Source organism: Lutra lutra, chromosome X (assembly GCF_902655055.1).
Source record: "Lutra lutra chromosome X, mLutLut1.2, whole genome shotgun sequence".
Classification (NCBI taxonomy): Eukaryota; Metazoa; Chordata; class Mammalia; order Carnivora; family Mustelidae; genus Lutra; species Lutra lutra.
Window position 1 is genome coordinate 66,140,153 of NC_062296.1, and position 17,851 is coordinate 66,158,003.

Consider the following 17,851-nt stretch of genomic DNA (forward strand, 5'->3'; position numbering starts at 1 on the left):
TGCCTTTGGCTCAGGTCATGATCTCGGGTCCTGGGATCGAGCCCCACATCAGGCTCTCTGCTCAGCAGGGAGCCTGCTCCCCCGCCCAACACCGCCGGGCTCTTTGCCTATTTGTGATCTCTGCCTGTCAAATAAATAAATAAAATCTTTAAATAAAGAAAAGAAACAATAGTTCTGCATTTCTAAAGTTTTACGGACTTTACTTAATGGACTTTTCTATATTTACTTACATCTTGCCACTGAATTAGTAGATAGCCAAGCTACAAGCATTCACGTTCTCAGGCCCTCATAATTCTACCTTAAGCATGCAAATGTCCACATGGCATTCGATTTTAGCATTCCCAAAATATAATCTTAAATGAAATTGAAGTAAAATAATACTTTGCAGTACCTTTTGCACTTAGAACTGCCTTTGGTTTTCAACTGATTCCTCGCAGGGCCCCTGGAAAATCAAAGATTTATTTTTTCACATTATAAAAAAGAGAAGTGCTAGAAATAATTAGATTTATTGGACATATCGCTACTGATGAGTTGCACAGAAAATTCCCAAATCAAAAGATGTGCTCAGACTTCCCTAGGCTAAATATTAATACAGAAAATACTAATATAAGTGTTTCAAATGTTCTATCCTGTATGGGCAGTTTCTAGAGATCTGTCAGTGGCCTTACTGTCCATGAGATGTTTTTTATTATCAGAGCCCTGCTGGTGATTTGGGTAACAAAACAATAGTGTTATCAGCCATCATTTCAGTTATTACTTTGAAATATTTGGTTGCAACCTTCCTCATAAAATCTCAATCCAGCATCTTATAGGCCAGTGCTTTTTGACAAAGTATACACATCAAACCTACCTATAATAATGGTTAAATTCCATGTGTCAACTTTGCTACCCTATGCAGGTCTACACTTTTCGGATGAGATTAACATCTACAATCAGTTTATTATAAGAAAAGGAAATTAGCATCATACAATCAGTTGAAAGTCCAAAGAGCAAAAACTGGGGTTTCTTGGAGAAACATTTAGCCACATTGTAACAAAGAAACCTGGCTAGAGTTGCTAGCCTGTTGACCTACCTTACAGAATTAGGACTTGTCAGACCAGATAACTGCATGACCCAATCATATTCTTTCTCACACACACACACATATCCTATTGGTTCAGTTTTTTCTTTTTCTGGAGAGCTCTAATACACCAATGGGATTTTATTAAAATCCTTAAGTCTAGGACCTATACCATACATTTTTGTTTACATCATTACGCTTTATAGACACTGGGTCAAAAACTCTTTTCTTGTCTTGTCATCTTCTTTCACGTGTGACCAAAAAAAAAAAAAGGTAATTCCACCTGTAGCTTCACTACTCTTATGCCATCACAAATTTTTACTTACAAAAATTATCAGTAAGTTAATCTCAGCTATAAGTATCTGTCTCCTCCAGTTTGTCATCTGATTTGCACTGAGGTTTCTCTAAAGGCACTATAATCATCTACAGCCCAGAGACTGTCTTCAACAAATAAGGATGGTCTCAGAACCCCATAAAAAAAAAGACAGTAACTTCAAGATGCTTCCAGAATAAACTATTAAGCACAGGCTTCTGATGTCATCACATAATCACTCTTAAGACCCCGTCAGCGGACAGAGTGAGAATTTTGAGAACACATTATTTGAGAAGGAGATGGGTTCATGGAATGGCTATCACAATGTTCAGTGGGACAAGATTAGCAAGTGGAACAAAAGGAACCAGGATTTGCAAAGCTCAAAGACCTGTAGCAGAAGATCAGTCCTCTGATCCCAACCTGTCTGGCCTTTTCCAAATAAAACAGAAGGGACAATTTTAGGGAGTGAGTTGTTCCTTGTGCTTTCCTAGAAGTCTAAGAGACCTTAACAACCCTGTGTTGAAGAGATTAGCTTCCGTATCCCAGAGGAGAACATTAAACACTTTCTATCTTCAGGCTCATTTCTCAGGGTACAGTAGCAGTGGGGCCTCAGTAAAGTTACCAGAATGTGACTGTCATATTTGCTGTTCTACCCACTTGCCATGTGACGTTGGGAGAGTGGAGTATCATCTCTGGGCCTCAGTGGCCCCAGCTGTAACATGGAGATGCTCAGAAAGAATCCCTGTCCTTTAACCCCATTTCTCCACTGTCAGTATAGACTTCTCTTAGGAAAAGCTCAAACTGGCAATTGTACACCTTGAGTACACATTTGAAACAATTTAGTCCAACCTCCTCATCTGACAGCTGTGGAAGCTGATGTGCCCATCCACCACCCCAAGTAATCCACACCTATGGGAGACCAGAACCAGACTTTCCTCCCTCTTGTCACTATCTTGTCCCAATACGTCATGAACACCCTCTCCTCCATGGTCAAGCTGGTCAACTGCTTTCATCCTACGTGGCAGAAGCCAAGATATCACACAACCACAGTATCTAACCTGCCTCCCTGCTGCACACTGATTTCCTTTAGTAAAGTTTGTTTAAACACATGAAGTTTGGAAGGATTTCCCCACAGTAATTCTGGAATGCTAAATACATGACAGACCATTCTTCTGTTTTCATGAAGGACTCTGAAGCAGAAACACTAAATGGAACAGCCGAATTCATGTCCCATTCATTGCCTTTCCCTAGATTCAAAACCACAGTCCTTAAAGAATAAGATAAAATAAAAAGCACTCTGATAGTGCTATTCAAATGTGATGTGGGGCTGCTGTAGGCCATCAAAGTATCTGTTACCCATCAGCTACAGCAGGGTGGGAGATGGTCGGCATTCAGTAACCTTCAGAGCAGTTCACGTTTTGCCATAACATTGAAGTGAGTGGAGTCTTCTCGCTGAACAGAGTTTATACTAGTTCAGATGACGAACTCAAGTAGAGTCTAACGTGAACTCTGCTATAGTCCTACTAAAACATGACCGTCTGTCAGCTCACAGTGAATTTGAACAACAGAATATATTGGCCCCATAGCAAAGACCATTTTGACGAGCCCTGTGCTGTTCATATTTATTGAAAGAGAAAATTTCATCCTTCAGAAAACTGTGGTTTTACAATTAAATTATGATGGGGATGATGAACTCAAGGAACTTTAAAAGCCAGATGAGTATTGTAAATGAGTGAACAGGGTCATATATGAGATCCAGCAAGGAAGGGTGAGCACTGGGACAAAACAGAGAGACCCAGGATGAATGGGACAGCAGCCAGTCAGCTTCTCATGACATACACATGTATGCCCAGACATTGTGATTTTACCAGAGGAGTCAGCAATGGAAGTTTTCAGGTTAAAGTTCTTGATTTTTAAATGCTGGGAGCTGATTGATTTTCCTTTGAAAGAGTCATTATAGGCCTAATGATCCCATCTGCCCACCTCCATTATGTCTGTGAGCAGTCACTTTGTAATTTGTTCTTTAGGCAAATGATTTATTGATATTTATAGATAGTCTTCTCATTTTTGAATCTTATTTTGGGGCTCCAAAGGCTCCTTCTAAATAGTTAGGTGGTCTCCCTCTGACCACTTCCTGTAGGATCTGTCAGATTCAGGGATTAAGGGAGCCTGGGCCTTCAAATGCCACGATTCTCAAAGGTTGTTCTCAGTAAGAGGCCAGCCTAGTGTCCAGGCCTTGTGCTTATGCCAATCCCAAGCCCACATGACCCTCCCCAAGGCCACACAACCCTCCAGGTTCCCCTCAGGCTTGGTTTCTGGGCTCATCTCTCCTCACACATTATGTTTTCTGCTGTGGTAACCTGTGTCTGACCCTAGCCTGTCCCGATACTGCCTTTGATAACAGACTTGGTTTGGCAGCCGCATCCTTCCCAGACCATCCCCACTCACTCCAGCTTTCGCTGTCCACTCCCAACAGGGCACTAGTCATCAATGGTGTCCTCTCTCCAGGGCCCGAGCTAGAGTTAATCATTCCTCACCATCCCCCACCTCCCACTTTGTGGAAATGCACAAAGGGCCTAAACTCGGATGGCTCATTCTTTCCCAAGGGCAGTGACTGTCAGTCTCTGTCCGCCTTCCTCCCCCAGTGTAGGATTCCTGTGCCCATGTAGGAGGGGGGACATGGCAGGGTGCTGCATTTACACCCATGCTCTACTGATCATGGCCTCCATGTTCCTGGGAAACCCACAAGCACAGCAGAAGCATAGCTCTTAAAGGGACGGCGGTACTGCCCTGCCCGGTTCTCCCATGCCCTTGTGACTGCAGAGGGCTCGACAACATAAAGTCACTAAGGCTCAAACTCCAAACTCTACCTCGGACATCAGATACTCTGAGTGAGCCCGAGAAGACTGGCTCCCTACAGGTGTTACAGGGATCATTAGTGTCCACTACTGCATGGACCGTGAGGTGACGGCCTGACCACACAGGTCTGCTACACTGACATAACTTATGCACGTACTCTCACATCTCTGGCCTTTAATGAATTCCTCCTTAGCTGTGCCTTCTGGTAAAGGACCCAGGAGATTATTTTGTGCCAAAACAAGGCACTGTCATAAGCCAAAACCAACAGCTTCTAAAAAATCAGCTACGTAACCAACATACCAAGATCTTAGCATAATGACTGATTCCCTAGCATCGCTCACCCTGGAGGCACTCCCTGTTGGCTGAAGGACACCAAATATAAGAAACCATGCCCGGGGTGCAAAGATGCGCCCCTTCAGGGATGGGGTGTCGATGCTGGTGCTATCCTGTGATCCTCCTGGGAAGGAGACTCACCTGCAGCTGCTGGGAGAGGCCTGCTGGCTACTCGGATGAACAGAGGAGTAACTGTTGAACTTGGCTAAGGCTAGGAGGGCGTTCTGGCTCTCCATAACATACCACAACTTTGTGGGGTGGACGTCTTGACAGTGAGGTTTCTGAAAATATGGGGCTGAGTGGCATTAGGGAGCAAGAAAAGTTCCTTGGATTTCTACAAGCACATATCTTGATGACCTCTAAACACAACTGGCATGCTGTTAGTGTCAGGACACTCCTGTGAAGTAGACAAAAGCAAAGCCAGCTCCACACTTTGACAGATGGTAGAAGGAGGCAGAGGGAGGGTGAGGAGGGAGACATGCAGCTATTAAGAAATCTTTGAATTGCCTGTTTCAGGCCAGAGAGTAGTATGTATGTATGTATGTATGTATGCATATATATGTGTGTGTGTATATATATATCCACTTAATTTACCAGTGTCCACAAGAGAGGAAAGAAGGATATACTTCACAGAGCATCACAGCACTAATAATCTGTGTCTCAAGTCCTTTTCTGGAATGAGGCTGGGTCTAAATGAATGAAATCAACCTGAGCATGTCTCCTTTTCATATGCCTCTTCACGGTTTCCCATCGCTCCTCCGTCTTCATGGAAAGCCCGTCTCATTAGGTTCATGCCAACTGCTACACCACCCTCTCCACCCACCCCCACTGCCATCTCCTCCTGACTTCCACAGCTTCCCCCCATGACGAAGAAAGCCTTCAGCCCCTCCCTGGTTACCACCATTGTCCTGGGAATTCAACATGCCCAGGAGCCCCCCCCCCCCGGCTCCCCAGCCAACCTCCTGGCCTCCCAGGCGTTGACTTGCTCAGAGCCAGGGAGGAAGTCTTTCCCCCGCAACCAGCTACTCCCTCCACGGCCACACACCACCCCTGCCCGCACACACTCTCTCCAGTAAACTGCTCCCTGAAATACCCAACTCCTGCATCCCACACTGACCGCCCTTCCACCCTCCACTCCCCGTGGGAGATCTCCCCCACAACCGGCCACTCCGGCCATGGCCACTCCCCGTACTGTCCCCAGAGAAACCGCTCCCTGAAACGCCAGATTCCAGCTTCCCACACTGACCGCCCCTTCCACCCTCCACTCCCCATGGGAGATCTCCTCCTGGACATCCCACAGACACCACCCACTCAGGAGCACAGAAACAGACACCAGTCAGAAAAATTGCACTGGATCTTAAATCCTTTAACATCATTTACTGATGACAGAAGCCAGGCTTCCTCAGTTATGAGAAGACTTGGCTTGGACTGAGGCTGTGAGGACTGCCACAAGTCTCCAGGAACTCAGGATTTAGCCGTTCCTTCTGGATCCAGGCATCTCATCGAACAGTGTGAAGGCTGTATCCTTCAAGCGTGGATGGGGGTCTCCACCGCTGTCCACTGCTCTCTCCACATCTTGTGGGGCAGTCAGCATGTTGTTGTTGTTGGCCTCAGTGCCCACCAGGTCCAGAATGTAGTCAGTGAGGTAGTCAAGCATGGCAAGGAGGAAGTCAGTTGTGGATGAACTCAGACGATGTGTGTATTGGTCCTCCTGCAGGAGGCGGTCCACGTAGCTCACAGGGAACCGGAGCTCAGTTGTTATAAGATGGGCTTGAGTCTGATGGGAGCTCTCATGGTTTTTCTTTCCTGACATGATGTTGGCTGGGTTGGCCTCCAATCAGCTCTACTTGATTGTTCAGCTGGACTAGGCCTCTTAAGACACCAGCAGTCACATCCGCCCACTATATCCCCATGCTCTGGCCCCTCATTGGTCAGGGAGATGCCTTTGTGACATCCTAGATATTGAGATGTCATCAGTACCCATTGTGGCCTTATCAGGCCTCAGCCCAGAAATGTCCATGACAGGAACCTGGTCACCCTAATGACTGGACCCTGATATTAAGAAAATGGCCATTTTCTGCTTGATTTTAACATTGTACAGATAAATACATATTTCAGTGGAAAACTCTTCCCTGTCTTAGGACACCATTCCACATGATCTGATTCTAGCCTTCTAGGGTCTTTGAGGTCTTTTACAATCCTTTGTTAGTTGCAGTTTCGTGATAAATATGTAAAATGTTTTGGCTAGTAGAGACTGCATTGTTCCCCCCACCACAGGATGGGATGAAACCAGTTTCGCCTCCATTTACACATTCGTTTAAATATTCTTGATTAATATCCCTGTATCTAATCCTTGGATTCTCTATGAACCAGTCAGAGCATCTTCCCATTCCCTCACTGATTAAACAGAATCTTTTAACACACATTTATTTCATACCTGTTTTAAGTGTCTTCATTTGACACTGTTTGAAAAATATCTCTTGATCATTTTGGAAGTCATAATGAGATGCGCCATGGAGTCATCTATCAGCATCAGGTAAACATTGTTGAGAGAGAGAAGTTTACCTTGGGCTTAGTTTAATCCCAGTCATGACTTCTTGACTGTCTTAGGTGAAGCCAAAGCACCGAGAGATTGTTTCCTCTCATTTTTTCCTCAGTTTTTAAAGATGTTATTTATTTATTTGAGAAAGAGAAACAGAGAGAGCGTGAGCAGGGGGAGGGGCCAAAGGGGAGGGACAAGCAGACAACCCACTGAGCACAGAGCCTCTTGCCAGGCTCAATCCCAGGACCTGGAGATCACAACCTGAGCCAAAGTCAGATATTAACTGAGTGAGCCACCCAAGCACCCTATCATTCTTTTCTCATTTTAATTTTCCTCTCCGCTGAGTTTGTGTTTCTGCCTTATTTTTGGTTCATTTACAGCTGATAACAGACATTTCCAATCCAAAAAGTGAGTAGAAGGAAGCAAGGAGTCTCTGATCCAAGGAAGCCGATCAGGCAGGGACACCTACAGACATAGACACGTTTCAAGGTCTGGGAATAACTGTGGCTCCTCCCTCTGACCTTCATCTTTAGCTCTGCCCTCTAGCCCCTGGGCTTTGTCCTCAAAATTATCCTCCCTTTATTCTGAGTGCAACACATGCTTGCAGCTAAGTAATTCTATTGGCTTCTTTCCCTCTGGGCGAATCGTGGGAGTTCCATGGCCGCCTTTCATCTATCCTCCCAGTTAAAGATGGCATTGTTTGTGCTGACTTAACATAATCAGAAATTGTGTAGTCACCCTGTACGTCATGGGGATTCATGCCCATAGACAAGAGACGTGTTCGTAGATTCTCGCCAGGAAAATGCCATCTCAGCTCCTTGCTTCTGTTGAGGTGGCTGAGGTTATCCATGCTTCACACCCCATGTCGCTTCAAAGAACCCTCCATTTGAATACTTTGATCTGATCCCTCAGAGAAAAGATGTGTCTAGCTACAAGCTTGATTTTTATCTCCACAGGATGCTTTCTTAACAGCAAATCCTCTCATTTTACTGTCTTTTGCAATCTAGATAGGCTGAGAATGGCTCCTGTCTTCAAGTCCTGGTTCTTTTTTGCTTAACAGCTGTTCCCTCAATTTACTTTCCTCTAGCATTTTCCTCTAAGTAGCAAGAAGAAACAAGGACAGGCCTTCGAATCTGCTCAACCAAATCTTTGATTCACTGTTCATGAGTTCTGCTTTCTGTGTAATTGTAGGACAAAATTCAGCCAAGATTTCCATCACCATATAACAAGAATCCCCTCTTCTGGGGCACCTGGGTGGCTCAGTGGGTTAAAGCCTCTACCTTCAGCTCAGGTCATGATCTCAGGGTCCTGGAATCGAGCCCCACATCGGGCTTTCTGCTCAGCGGGGAGCCTGCTTCCCCCCGCTCTCCTCCTCTCTCTGCCTGCCTTTCTGTCTTCTTGTGATTTCGGTCTGTTAAATAAATAAAGAAAATCTTTAAATAAATAAATAAATAAATAAATAAGTGTGTGTGTGTGTGTGTGTGTGTGTGTATGTATGTATGTGTATATATATATATATATATATATATATATATATATATATATAGAGAGAGAGAGAGAGAGAGAGAGAGAGAGAGAGAGAGAGAATGGCCCAGGCCAGGGTTGACAAACATTAATTTTAAAAAAAAAATCCCCTTTTCTCTAGCTTCCAGTATGATGTTCCCACTTTCTTTCTAAATCTTTACCAGCAACACCTCTGACATTCATATTTCCATCAGCAGGTTGTTTATGGTGTCTTAGGTTTTCTTTAAGACAATGTAGGTTTTCTCCACTGTGCTTTTTACTTCCCTTTGAGTTCCCACCAGCAGCATTTTTAACATCCATATTTCTACTAACTGTTCAAGGTAATCTAGCATTTTCTATCATGCTTCTCAAAATTATTCCAGCCTAGAGCCATTATCCAAGTCCAAAGCTGCTTCCACATTTTTAGACACTCATTACAGCAGTAAACTACTTCCTTGTGCCAAAATCTGTATCAGATTCCTATGACCACTAATGAATTGCTACAGATTTGGTGGCTTAAAAGAATACATATTTAGTCTCCTACTGCTCTGGAGGGAAGAAGTCAGAAACAGTGTTACTAGACTGAAAACATGTTGCCAACAATGCTATGCTCCCTCTGGAGGCTATAGGGGAAAATCTGTTTCTTGGACTTCTCCAGCTCCCAGAGCCATATTCCTTGCATTTCTTGTCTTTGCCCCCTTCCTTCATCTTCACAGCCAAGAGTGGCATCTTGTCTCAGTGGTCCAATTTCCATTTTCTGTGTCAAATTTCCCTGTCTCCCTCTTACACAGACATGTGAATTTGCACTTAGATTCTATCACATAATACAGAATCATGGTCCATCTCAAGATCCTTATCTTAATCCTATATGTAAATTCCCTTTTGCCATAGAAGGTAACATATGTAAGCTCAAGAGACTTGGATCTGGTTATCTTTGGGGACCAGTTTTCAGCCTACCATGGGAGGTATTCCCAGGAAACTAACAGGGAAGTAAGGAATTGAGACAGGGAAGGGAAGGAAGCAAACAAAATGTCCACTATTAATCACCTTACTGTCACTGGAGAACTTAAGGGGACACGAGAAGATACACTTTCCAAGGGAAGATACTGCCCCAGCATTCTGGAATGTCATGTTATTGGGCAGTGGGCTCTGAAAGCCTAATAAAAGCCCTCACACAAAGAAATGCAGCTCCTGACATTGGAAAGTCAGGCAAATATGCATGCAATGGGTTTGTGATGTGACCATGTGGGGAGGATTCTGGCAGCATCCTCTACACGGTCACATTCATATACTTTCACTATCAAGTCTTTCCCTTTCATCCTTACCTCCTGCCTGCTCTTCTTTCATTTAACAAATATTTATTGTGCTTCTACCTTATGTCAAGCACTGAGATACTGGATGTTCAATGTTGAACAAAACACACTATCTTGCCCTTATGAAGCATCGAGTCTCGTGGAAAAGACAGATACCCAAAGAAATATGTAATTCCAAGTTGTCATGCATGATCTCAAGCAGAGATCACCAACCTCTGCACTACTGGTGTTTTTGGCTGGACCATTATTTCTTGTGGGGCACAAGGGCTGTTCCTGTATATAGCAGGACATTTAGCAATATCCTTGGCCTCTGCCCACTAGATGATAATAGTACACTACAGTCGTGATGCAAAGAAGTATCTCTATACATTATCAAATGTCTCCTAAAGGGCAAAAGTATCCTCAATGAAGAACCACATTACATTAAAAATGTATATTAAAAATAAATTATTCTAAGATACAAGGAGGAGATATAACTTAGATGGAGTAATCAAGGAATATCCTCTAAAGAAGGGACAATGAAACAGAGAATAGGGAATGAGGCAGAGAAGAGGTGAGAGAATGAACATTTCAGAAAGATGGGAATGGGCTATTTCCTAAACTGGCAGGGTAAGTTGGGGTATGCTAAATAAAAGTAATGTGATGAAACACGACTGTAGAAAAGAATGGGGATTAAGATGACCTTGTATCTGCCCACAAACAATGAAAAGTTTGGACTTTAATAGACTTCTTGGAACTTGGATCCATCTCCCATATCTGGATGAAAATGATTTTTGTATCTATTAGATGACCTTTAATCAACATGGAGGTTTGGAGGTGTGGACCCCTTCGCAGTACAAAACCCATGCATAACATTGATTCCCCCCAAATTTGCCTACTAATAGCCTACTGTTGACCGAGAGCTTTCCTGATAACAAAAACAGTTAACACACATTTGTATGTTATATGTATTACATACTGTGTTCTTAAGATAAAGCTAAAGAAAGGTAAAGGAAATCATAAGAGAAAAAATATTTATTGTACTACATTTTTTGAAAATAACTCACATATAAGTGGACTTGCACAATTCAAACCCATGTTGATCAAGAGTCAACTGTATTTTAATTAACCAAGGATAAAACAGAAAACGGTTCGGAAAGACCGAACAAGTGCAGGATGAATGGTTGTCATACTGTTTGAAAAAAAGAAAAATGTGACTTTGCAGCCCCTCCAGTCAAGACACGGTGCCTATATCCCCACTTCTAAAATCTGGACTGGCCATTCCATTTACTTGGGGAAATAAAGTTGCTACATAAGAGTAGGCAGTAATGGGCCTGGTCCTCAGGAAACTTTGTATTCTTTCATTCTCACTTAAAACAGCTACTTCTGTTTGTCAACAAGCATAAGCTAACCAGCTCGAGGATGAGAGACCATACTGAGCTGAGTCAAAGTCACCCTAGTTGTCCCTTCTAAGGCCTTAGCTGTGTAAGCCCGGCCATGATCCGCCAAGTCAACACATCCCCCTTTTGTGGTATTATTACTATTACACATATTAAAATTATAGATTCTATAGACTCACTAATACATTGATATAATTATTATATTATGTCTTTGTGTCTTTAAAGAAGCTGAGAGGAGAGGAGCAAACATGTATTTATACAGATTTTGTTATATTAACCTCCTTATTTGTCACCTATGGTTCTCTTCATTTGTTCCTGCCCATTCTAGTCACAATGGAGTCCTTTTCTTAATCTAATACAGCTTTGTTTCCACTCATCCCCTTTCTGTTATTGGAAAATACGTTTTTATATGTTTTGTGCACAATATACAACTAATTTTAAAACCAACTAAAAGAAGAAAGGAAAATAAATATGCATTTCTACTGTCTTTTAAAATTACGTAGTTACATTAACCAGTACTTTTTTGGTGGGGGTGGAGTATGGATTTTAATTATTGCCTAGGGTTACTTGTTTTAGTCTGAAAAACTTCATTTTCCTTTCTGCTCCTCAAACTGAAAAAATCTCAAATGTTCTATCTAGTTCTGGTCTCTTTCTTCTGCCAATTCAAACCTACCAGTCTGCCCTCTAATGAATTTGTCATTTTAGCTACTGTAATTTTCAACACCACCATAACTTCCATATGGTTCCTCTTTATGATTCTCTGGTATTTTCTATTTGATGTAGTAGTGTCATCATATCTTCTTTTAATCATATCATTCTTTAATCATACTTTCCTTTAGTCCTTTGAACACATTTACAATAGTAACTTTGAAGTCTGTTAAGTCCTACATCTGAATGACCTCACAAGTTTCTGTTGAGGGCCTTTGTTCTGGTGTATGGGTCATATTTTTCTATTTCTTTGCATGTCCCACAATTTGTTGTTGGAAACTGGAAATTTTACATAATATATTGTAGCAACTCTGAGTATTGGTTCCACCACCAAGGGCCTATTATTATTTCTCTACTGAATTGTTTAGTGACTGGCTGGATTACCTTAGTGGAGTCTACAGCCTCCCTTCACATTGTGAAGCCTTTTATGTTGTTCCTCATGGGGTGCAGACCTGAGTATGATCCCTGTCACCCTGTGATGACACTGGTTTTGGTAACATGGTTTCTTTCTCTGACCACACCCAACTGTTAAGCTCCACAGATTAGTAGCTGATTGTTCTACTGTTTTTAACAAATGCTCTGAGGTGTAAATTGTTCCACAGACTGAACCAATCAAACCCAGGTTCTCTTGAAGGATCAGTTCCTAAGGTCAATGTTTAAGATTTGTTCTGCCCCCAGGAGGGATCCTCCCAGGTTTCTCTTTATCCGTTACTCTCCAGAAAACCAGCGCATCTATGGTTCTGCCTGTATTTCCAATCCATCTGCCAGTCTCTTCCTAGTGGCTTTTCATGACAACTTCCACTGTTTTTGAGAGGGCCCTTATGTTCAAACATCTCCATACTCTGTTGCAAATGAAGTCAACTCCCTCAGTAAGGGATTCAGCATTCTCTGTTTTAAGGCCTGCTTCTCCTGCAGGGCAAAAATTCCTGAGCCTTGGCCCTGAAGCTGGGGGTGAGGACAGCGGGACATTTTTCTCTGAGTGACACTCCTGCTTTAGGAGCTGAACCCCTATGGAGGGCGAGTAGCTTCAGTTCTTTCCTTCCCTTTCAGTGTGGCTCACATGTGGATGACAGTACTTGTAAGGGTGATAAGGTCCCAGTACACTCAGTGATACCACACCCAACGCAGAACCTCCATCCCATGAATGGGGGTTGGGAGGCAAAAGCAAGCCCCCATCTCTCAGCCATACCTGCCCAGAATTCAGTCTTAGCAAGAAGTAGCTGGGAGCAGAATGAGAAATGTTGCTGTTCTGCCCATCCCTTAAAGATAGGAGTTGGAAGGAGTTGGAGGGAGAAGGAGCCCTGTCCCCTTTGCCACACCGGTCTTGAGTGCGGCTTCCATTTCACTGAGCTGGGAGGGGAGCAGAACGGAGTAGGCATCAGTAGAGATACCATACACTCTTGCTGCAACCTCTAAGTTTTAACAGATTTTGTTGAATAAATATTTCTTCATTTGCAGTATGCCCTTAGGACCATCTTCAAAGACTTCCAACAGTTTTAATATTTTAGAAATAATTTTCACCAATTTTCTAGGGAACTGGTCTATGGAGATGTCTCATTTTCATGCTGGAAGCAGATCTCTGGTTGTGATTTTTAAGTTACTAAGGTTTGGTAGTTTATTACAAAGCATTATTGTAGCAATAGATAAATGATGCATACGGGTCAATAGGGGAGCTGCTGGAACGCTGGCCTCTCAGTACTTCTTATGGAATCCAGAGTATTCCCTCCATTGCAACTGAAACCCACCCTAGGGATTTAGTGAAATAAACCACTTATATGGTAAATAATACCATAATACCAAAAACACTTCAGCATACAGTTTCCAAAAATAATTCTCATAAAATGAGTCATACTGGAAAAATCTGACTTATGAAGAGGCTTAAATAAGGTGTAATTCTTTAGTCAATAAGAAATGGCCTATCATTTACTACATTATAGAATAAAGTACTCTCAGAATTCAGTGGCACATAAAACAGTAAGATAGATAATCTGCTTTTAACGGAGTAGAGTCAACACTACATTTGAAAACATCACTTTATGAAAACTGAATTTGTAAAGTGAGATAATCCTCCTCCAAACATTTGATCAGGTCTAACTTAGAAAGTAAAGAGGAATAAATAGTGTCACATCTAAGAATATCCTTACTTTGGGGGCCTGGGTGGCTCAGTGGGTTAAGCCGCTGCCTTCGGCTCAGGTCATGATCTCAGGGTCCTGGGATCGAGTCCCGCATCGGGCTCTCTGCTCAGCAGGGAGCCTGCTTCCCTCTCTCTCTCTCTCTGCCTGCCTCTCTGTCTACTTGTGATCTCTCTCTGTCAAAAAAATAAATAAAATCTTAAAAAAAAAAAAAGAATATCCTTACTTTAATTCCAGAGTCAGAAATATAGACTATCTGGTATACCTCACCCATAAGACAAACAAAAAGCAACAATCACTGAACAGGAATTTAATCACATCTAATTATCAATAGAATCTTCTAGTAAGGAGAGCTAAAGAATCCAAGAGCACTATCAACAGATGTTTTTCCATCACAGGATTTTTTTTTTCTTGACCTACAAGAGTACACATCCCAAGGTTCTCATAGCCTGGCAGTTGACCTCTCTGCCAAAATGTATCCAAATTGTTTAAAAACTTAAATTTGCCTCAGCAGTAAGAATGAAATCTTGCCGTTTGCAACAACATGGATGGATCTAGAGAGTATAATGCTAAGTTAAATCAGTCAGAGAGACAAATACCATATGATTTCACTCATATGTAGAATTTAAAAAAATGAACAAAGAAAAAAAAAGAGGCAAACCAAGAAACAGACTCTTAACTATAGAGAACAAACTCCCCTTGCAGAGGGGAGGTGGGTGGGAGGATGGATGAAATAGGTGAAGGAAATTAAGAATATGCTTATCATGATGAGCACTGAGTAATGTATAGAAGTGCTGAATCACTATATTGTACCCCTGAAACCAATAACACTGTACATTAATTATACTAACATTTAAAAGTTAATGAATGGGGACACCTGGGTGGCTCAGTTGGTTAAGCAACTGCCTTCGCATCGGGTCATGATCCCAGCATCCTGGGATCGAGTCCCACATCAGGCTCCTTGCTCAGCAGGGAGCCTGCTTCTCTCTCTGCCTCTGCCTGCCTATGCTCTCTCTCTCTCTCTGACAAATAAATAAAATCTTTTTAAAAAATTAATGGATTAATTAATTTAAAAAATATACAGAGGGGGCGCCTGGGTGGCTCAGTGGGTTGGGCCGCTGCCTTCGGCTCGGGTCATGATCTCAGGGTCCTGGGATCGAGTCCCGCATCGGGCTCTCTGCTCGGCAGGGAGCCTGCTTCCCTCCCTCTCTCTGCCTGCCTCTCTACTTGTGATCTCTCTCTGTCAAATAAATAAATAAAATCTTTAAAAAAAAATATACAGAGGAAGAGTTGAGGTTTAAGTATATTACTGAAAGTTGAACATGTGTAATGACTACCTCTGGGGGTATGGGAGAGAGTCTTAAGTGGTATTCCAATGGATATGAATTATTTGTTTTAATGTATCTTAGTGTAAGATTTAAAAAATGATAGTGATTTAAAAGCTTTCTTTTAAAATCAAAATAATACATACATAGCCAAACTTGTAGATAACTTTCTGAGTCCTAGGGAATTCTAATTTTTGATCTACAGAGATCTTCAATTATGACAACTGAAAAAATTGAAGTATTTATCAAAATGTCAGAATTTTCAAATATGAGAAATAACTATTCAGGCAATCACGCTTGTGGACCTCTAGGTCCTAAGTCAGCAGAAAAGCCAGCAAGCTCGACACTCAGAACCTGACAGGGATTTGGTGATAACACACTGCTATTGTGGCAGGCTGGCTCACAGCTCTGAAACAGCAGTTTCAGAAACCTGCTTCAAAAACACCCAGTTTGGTCTTTCCTAAGCATAAGACATATTTCCTGACCTTCCTTTGGTGGTAGTGAGAAATTCAAACCATACAAGTTGCTTCCTATACGTGGGAACCTTCCCCCACCCCATTCCGTAACCACTACAAAACTGGCAAGTCAGTCTTCTGTTCCTGTGCTCTCATGCCCTTTTGGGACCTATTTTGGAGCTACCTTGCTCTACCCAGAAAGCCTCATTATGTAAGTGATACATCTTTTCATATCCTCTTGGTGTTTGGGGGGGGGTGAGGGAGGGAGAGAGGAAAGGAATGAGAGAGAGAGATGAGCATCTTAACCAAGGTCTGGGTGGGAATTGATCCTGTATCTGCGTAGTCAACAGTATTCCAATACTGTTGAGTCCCTGCCACACTGCAAAGGGGAGTACAAAGCTTGTAGCACATCCCATAGGGCTTTTCATCATCTTTTCCCATCCTAACTCTCTATTTTTTTTCTTCTGGCTCTTCCTTTCCATAGGAACCTATGCTTCTGCCTCTGCTTATCTATTTCCAGAATATTCCATGCTCTGTCACAATCTCTGACTGTACATCTGCTTTACCTTTGCCTGGAATGTCCTTCCTGCTTCCACTTTTCCCTTGCTTTTCCAACTTCCAAGCTACCTTCTTTCTTTCTGATATTTACAAAATGTTTTCTCCATGCCCTAAGACCAAGTAAAATGTGATGCCCTCTTAAAGTCTCCACTAATTTCACTAGGCAGAGATTCTTCTCTTCTTTTTCTGATCTACGATGATATTTAAATCACTGTTCTTTCCTGCTTACAGGTCCGTCTTGCCCTGGAAGACTCTGAACATTTTGATGGCAGAGACCTTCCTCTCTTCATCTAATATGACTTGTCTCTAGTACACTCTTATGAATATAATCAGTGATGAATAATTTTGACTATTTTTTTAAATAAAGCGAAAATGTTAAGGATGAAAGGATGTTGGTTAACACAATATTGTGAACTCTTTGGGACAGAGCAACAATTAGAATTGTTCTATATTTGTTTCTAGAGTTATATGCCAATGAATGTTAAGAAATTATTGCATAGCTAATGAAATAAGTGCAAAGTAGTTAAAATCTAGCTGCTAAAGACTTGTATTTTTTAGGGAAGTAGCAAGGTAAGATGAGTTATTTATCATTTTCAGATCATAAACATTTCATCACTACTGAGCTAGATTCCTTGAAACCTAAATGATGTTTCTCTGTTAAGTTTAATAGCCATAAAAAAGCAATGTGACCCCTATAGCTCAATAATCATGAGATAATTAGTTAACAGAAATGAAAAGGACTCATGTGCCTCATCTTCCCCTCTCATAAAAACAAATTTGGAAACTATGAGTCCAAATGTGCTTTTTGTTTTGGCCAGTGTGCTTACAGAAGAATTAAGAAAAACTTCTCACCATCTGATTGCAAACATCTCCATCTTTCCTTGAAATCACTCTAAATTCATAATTGCCAACTTCATCTAAGGACATGACTTTTGTAACATTTTATCAAGAACCTAGATAACAACCTAGAGGATAAGCTTATCCTGACAAGAGGAATAGTACATTGGACCACATTTCATTCAGTCACGCAGCAAATATTAATCGAGCATCTACTATATAATCTCTATCACAGCACTCAATCCACTGTGCCCTGTTGATCGCTTCACTCTCTTTTTAATCTACCCATGCAAGTCTCGGAGCTTCTGAGGGCAGGAATTATATAGTATTTTCATGTAATATCTGCTATTACATACTGGGTTGGCACATGGGTCCAGTGCTGAAGGAGATTTGGCCCATCACCTTGTCGGACTTCCTAATACTTAAAGACTGGGAATTCTGAAAGCAATGGGATAATATAAATACAAGCTTCTCTGATGAAGGTCACAAAATCAACAACCTAAATACATATAGGAGAAAGAACCAACTGAAGAG

The 17,851-nt window shown here is 42.0% G+C and overlaps 1 protein-coding gene across 1 annotated transcript; it reads right to left on the reverse strand.

Annotated features, from left to right (window-relative positions):
* Nucleotides 1-5,916: 5,916 nt before the first annotated feature.
* On the reverse strand, nt 5,917-6,484 carry LOC125092243 (huntingtin-interacting protein M). Its single transcript, XM_047716618.1, has one exon. It carries the CDS (start codon nt 6,376-6,378, stop codon nt 6,037-6,039), a length of 342 nt encoding a protein of 113 aa, XP_047572574.1. The 5' UTR covers nt 6,379-6,484; the 3' UTR covers nt 5,917-6,036.
* Nucleotides 6,485-17,851: the final 11,367 nt, after the last annotated feature.

Excerpts from the sequence above, each read along its gene's own strand:
- LOC125092243 (XM_047716618.1), bottom strand. The coding sequence starts at position 6,378 with ATGTCAGGAAAGAAAAACCATGAGAGCTCCCATCAGACTCAAGCCCAT.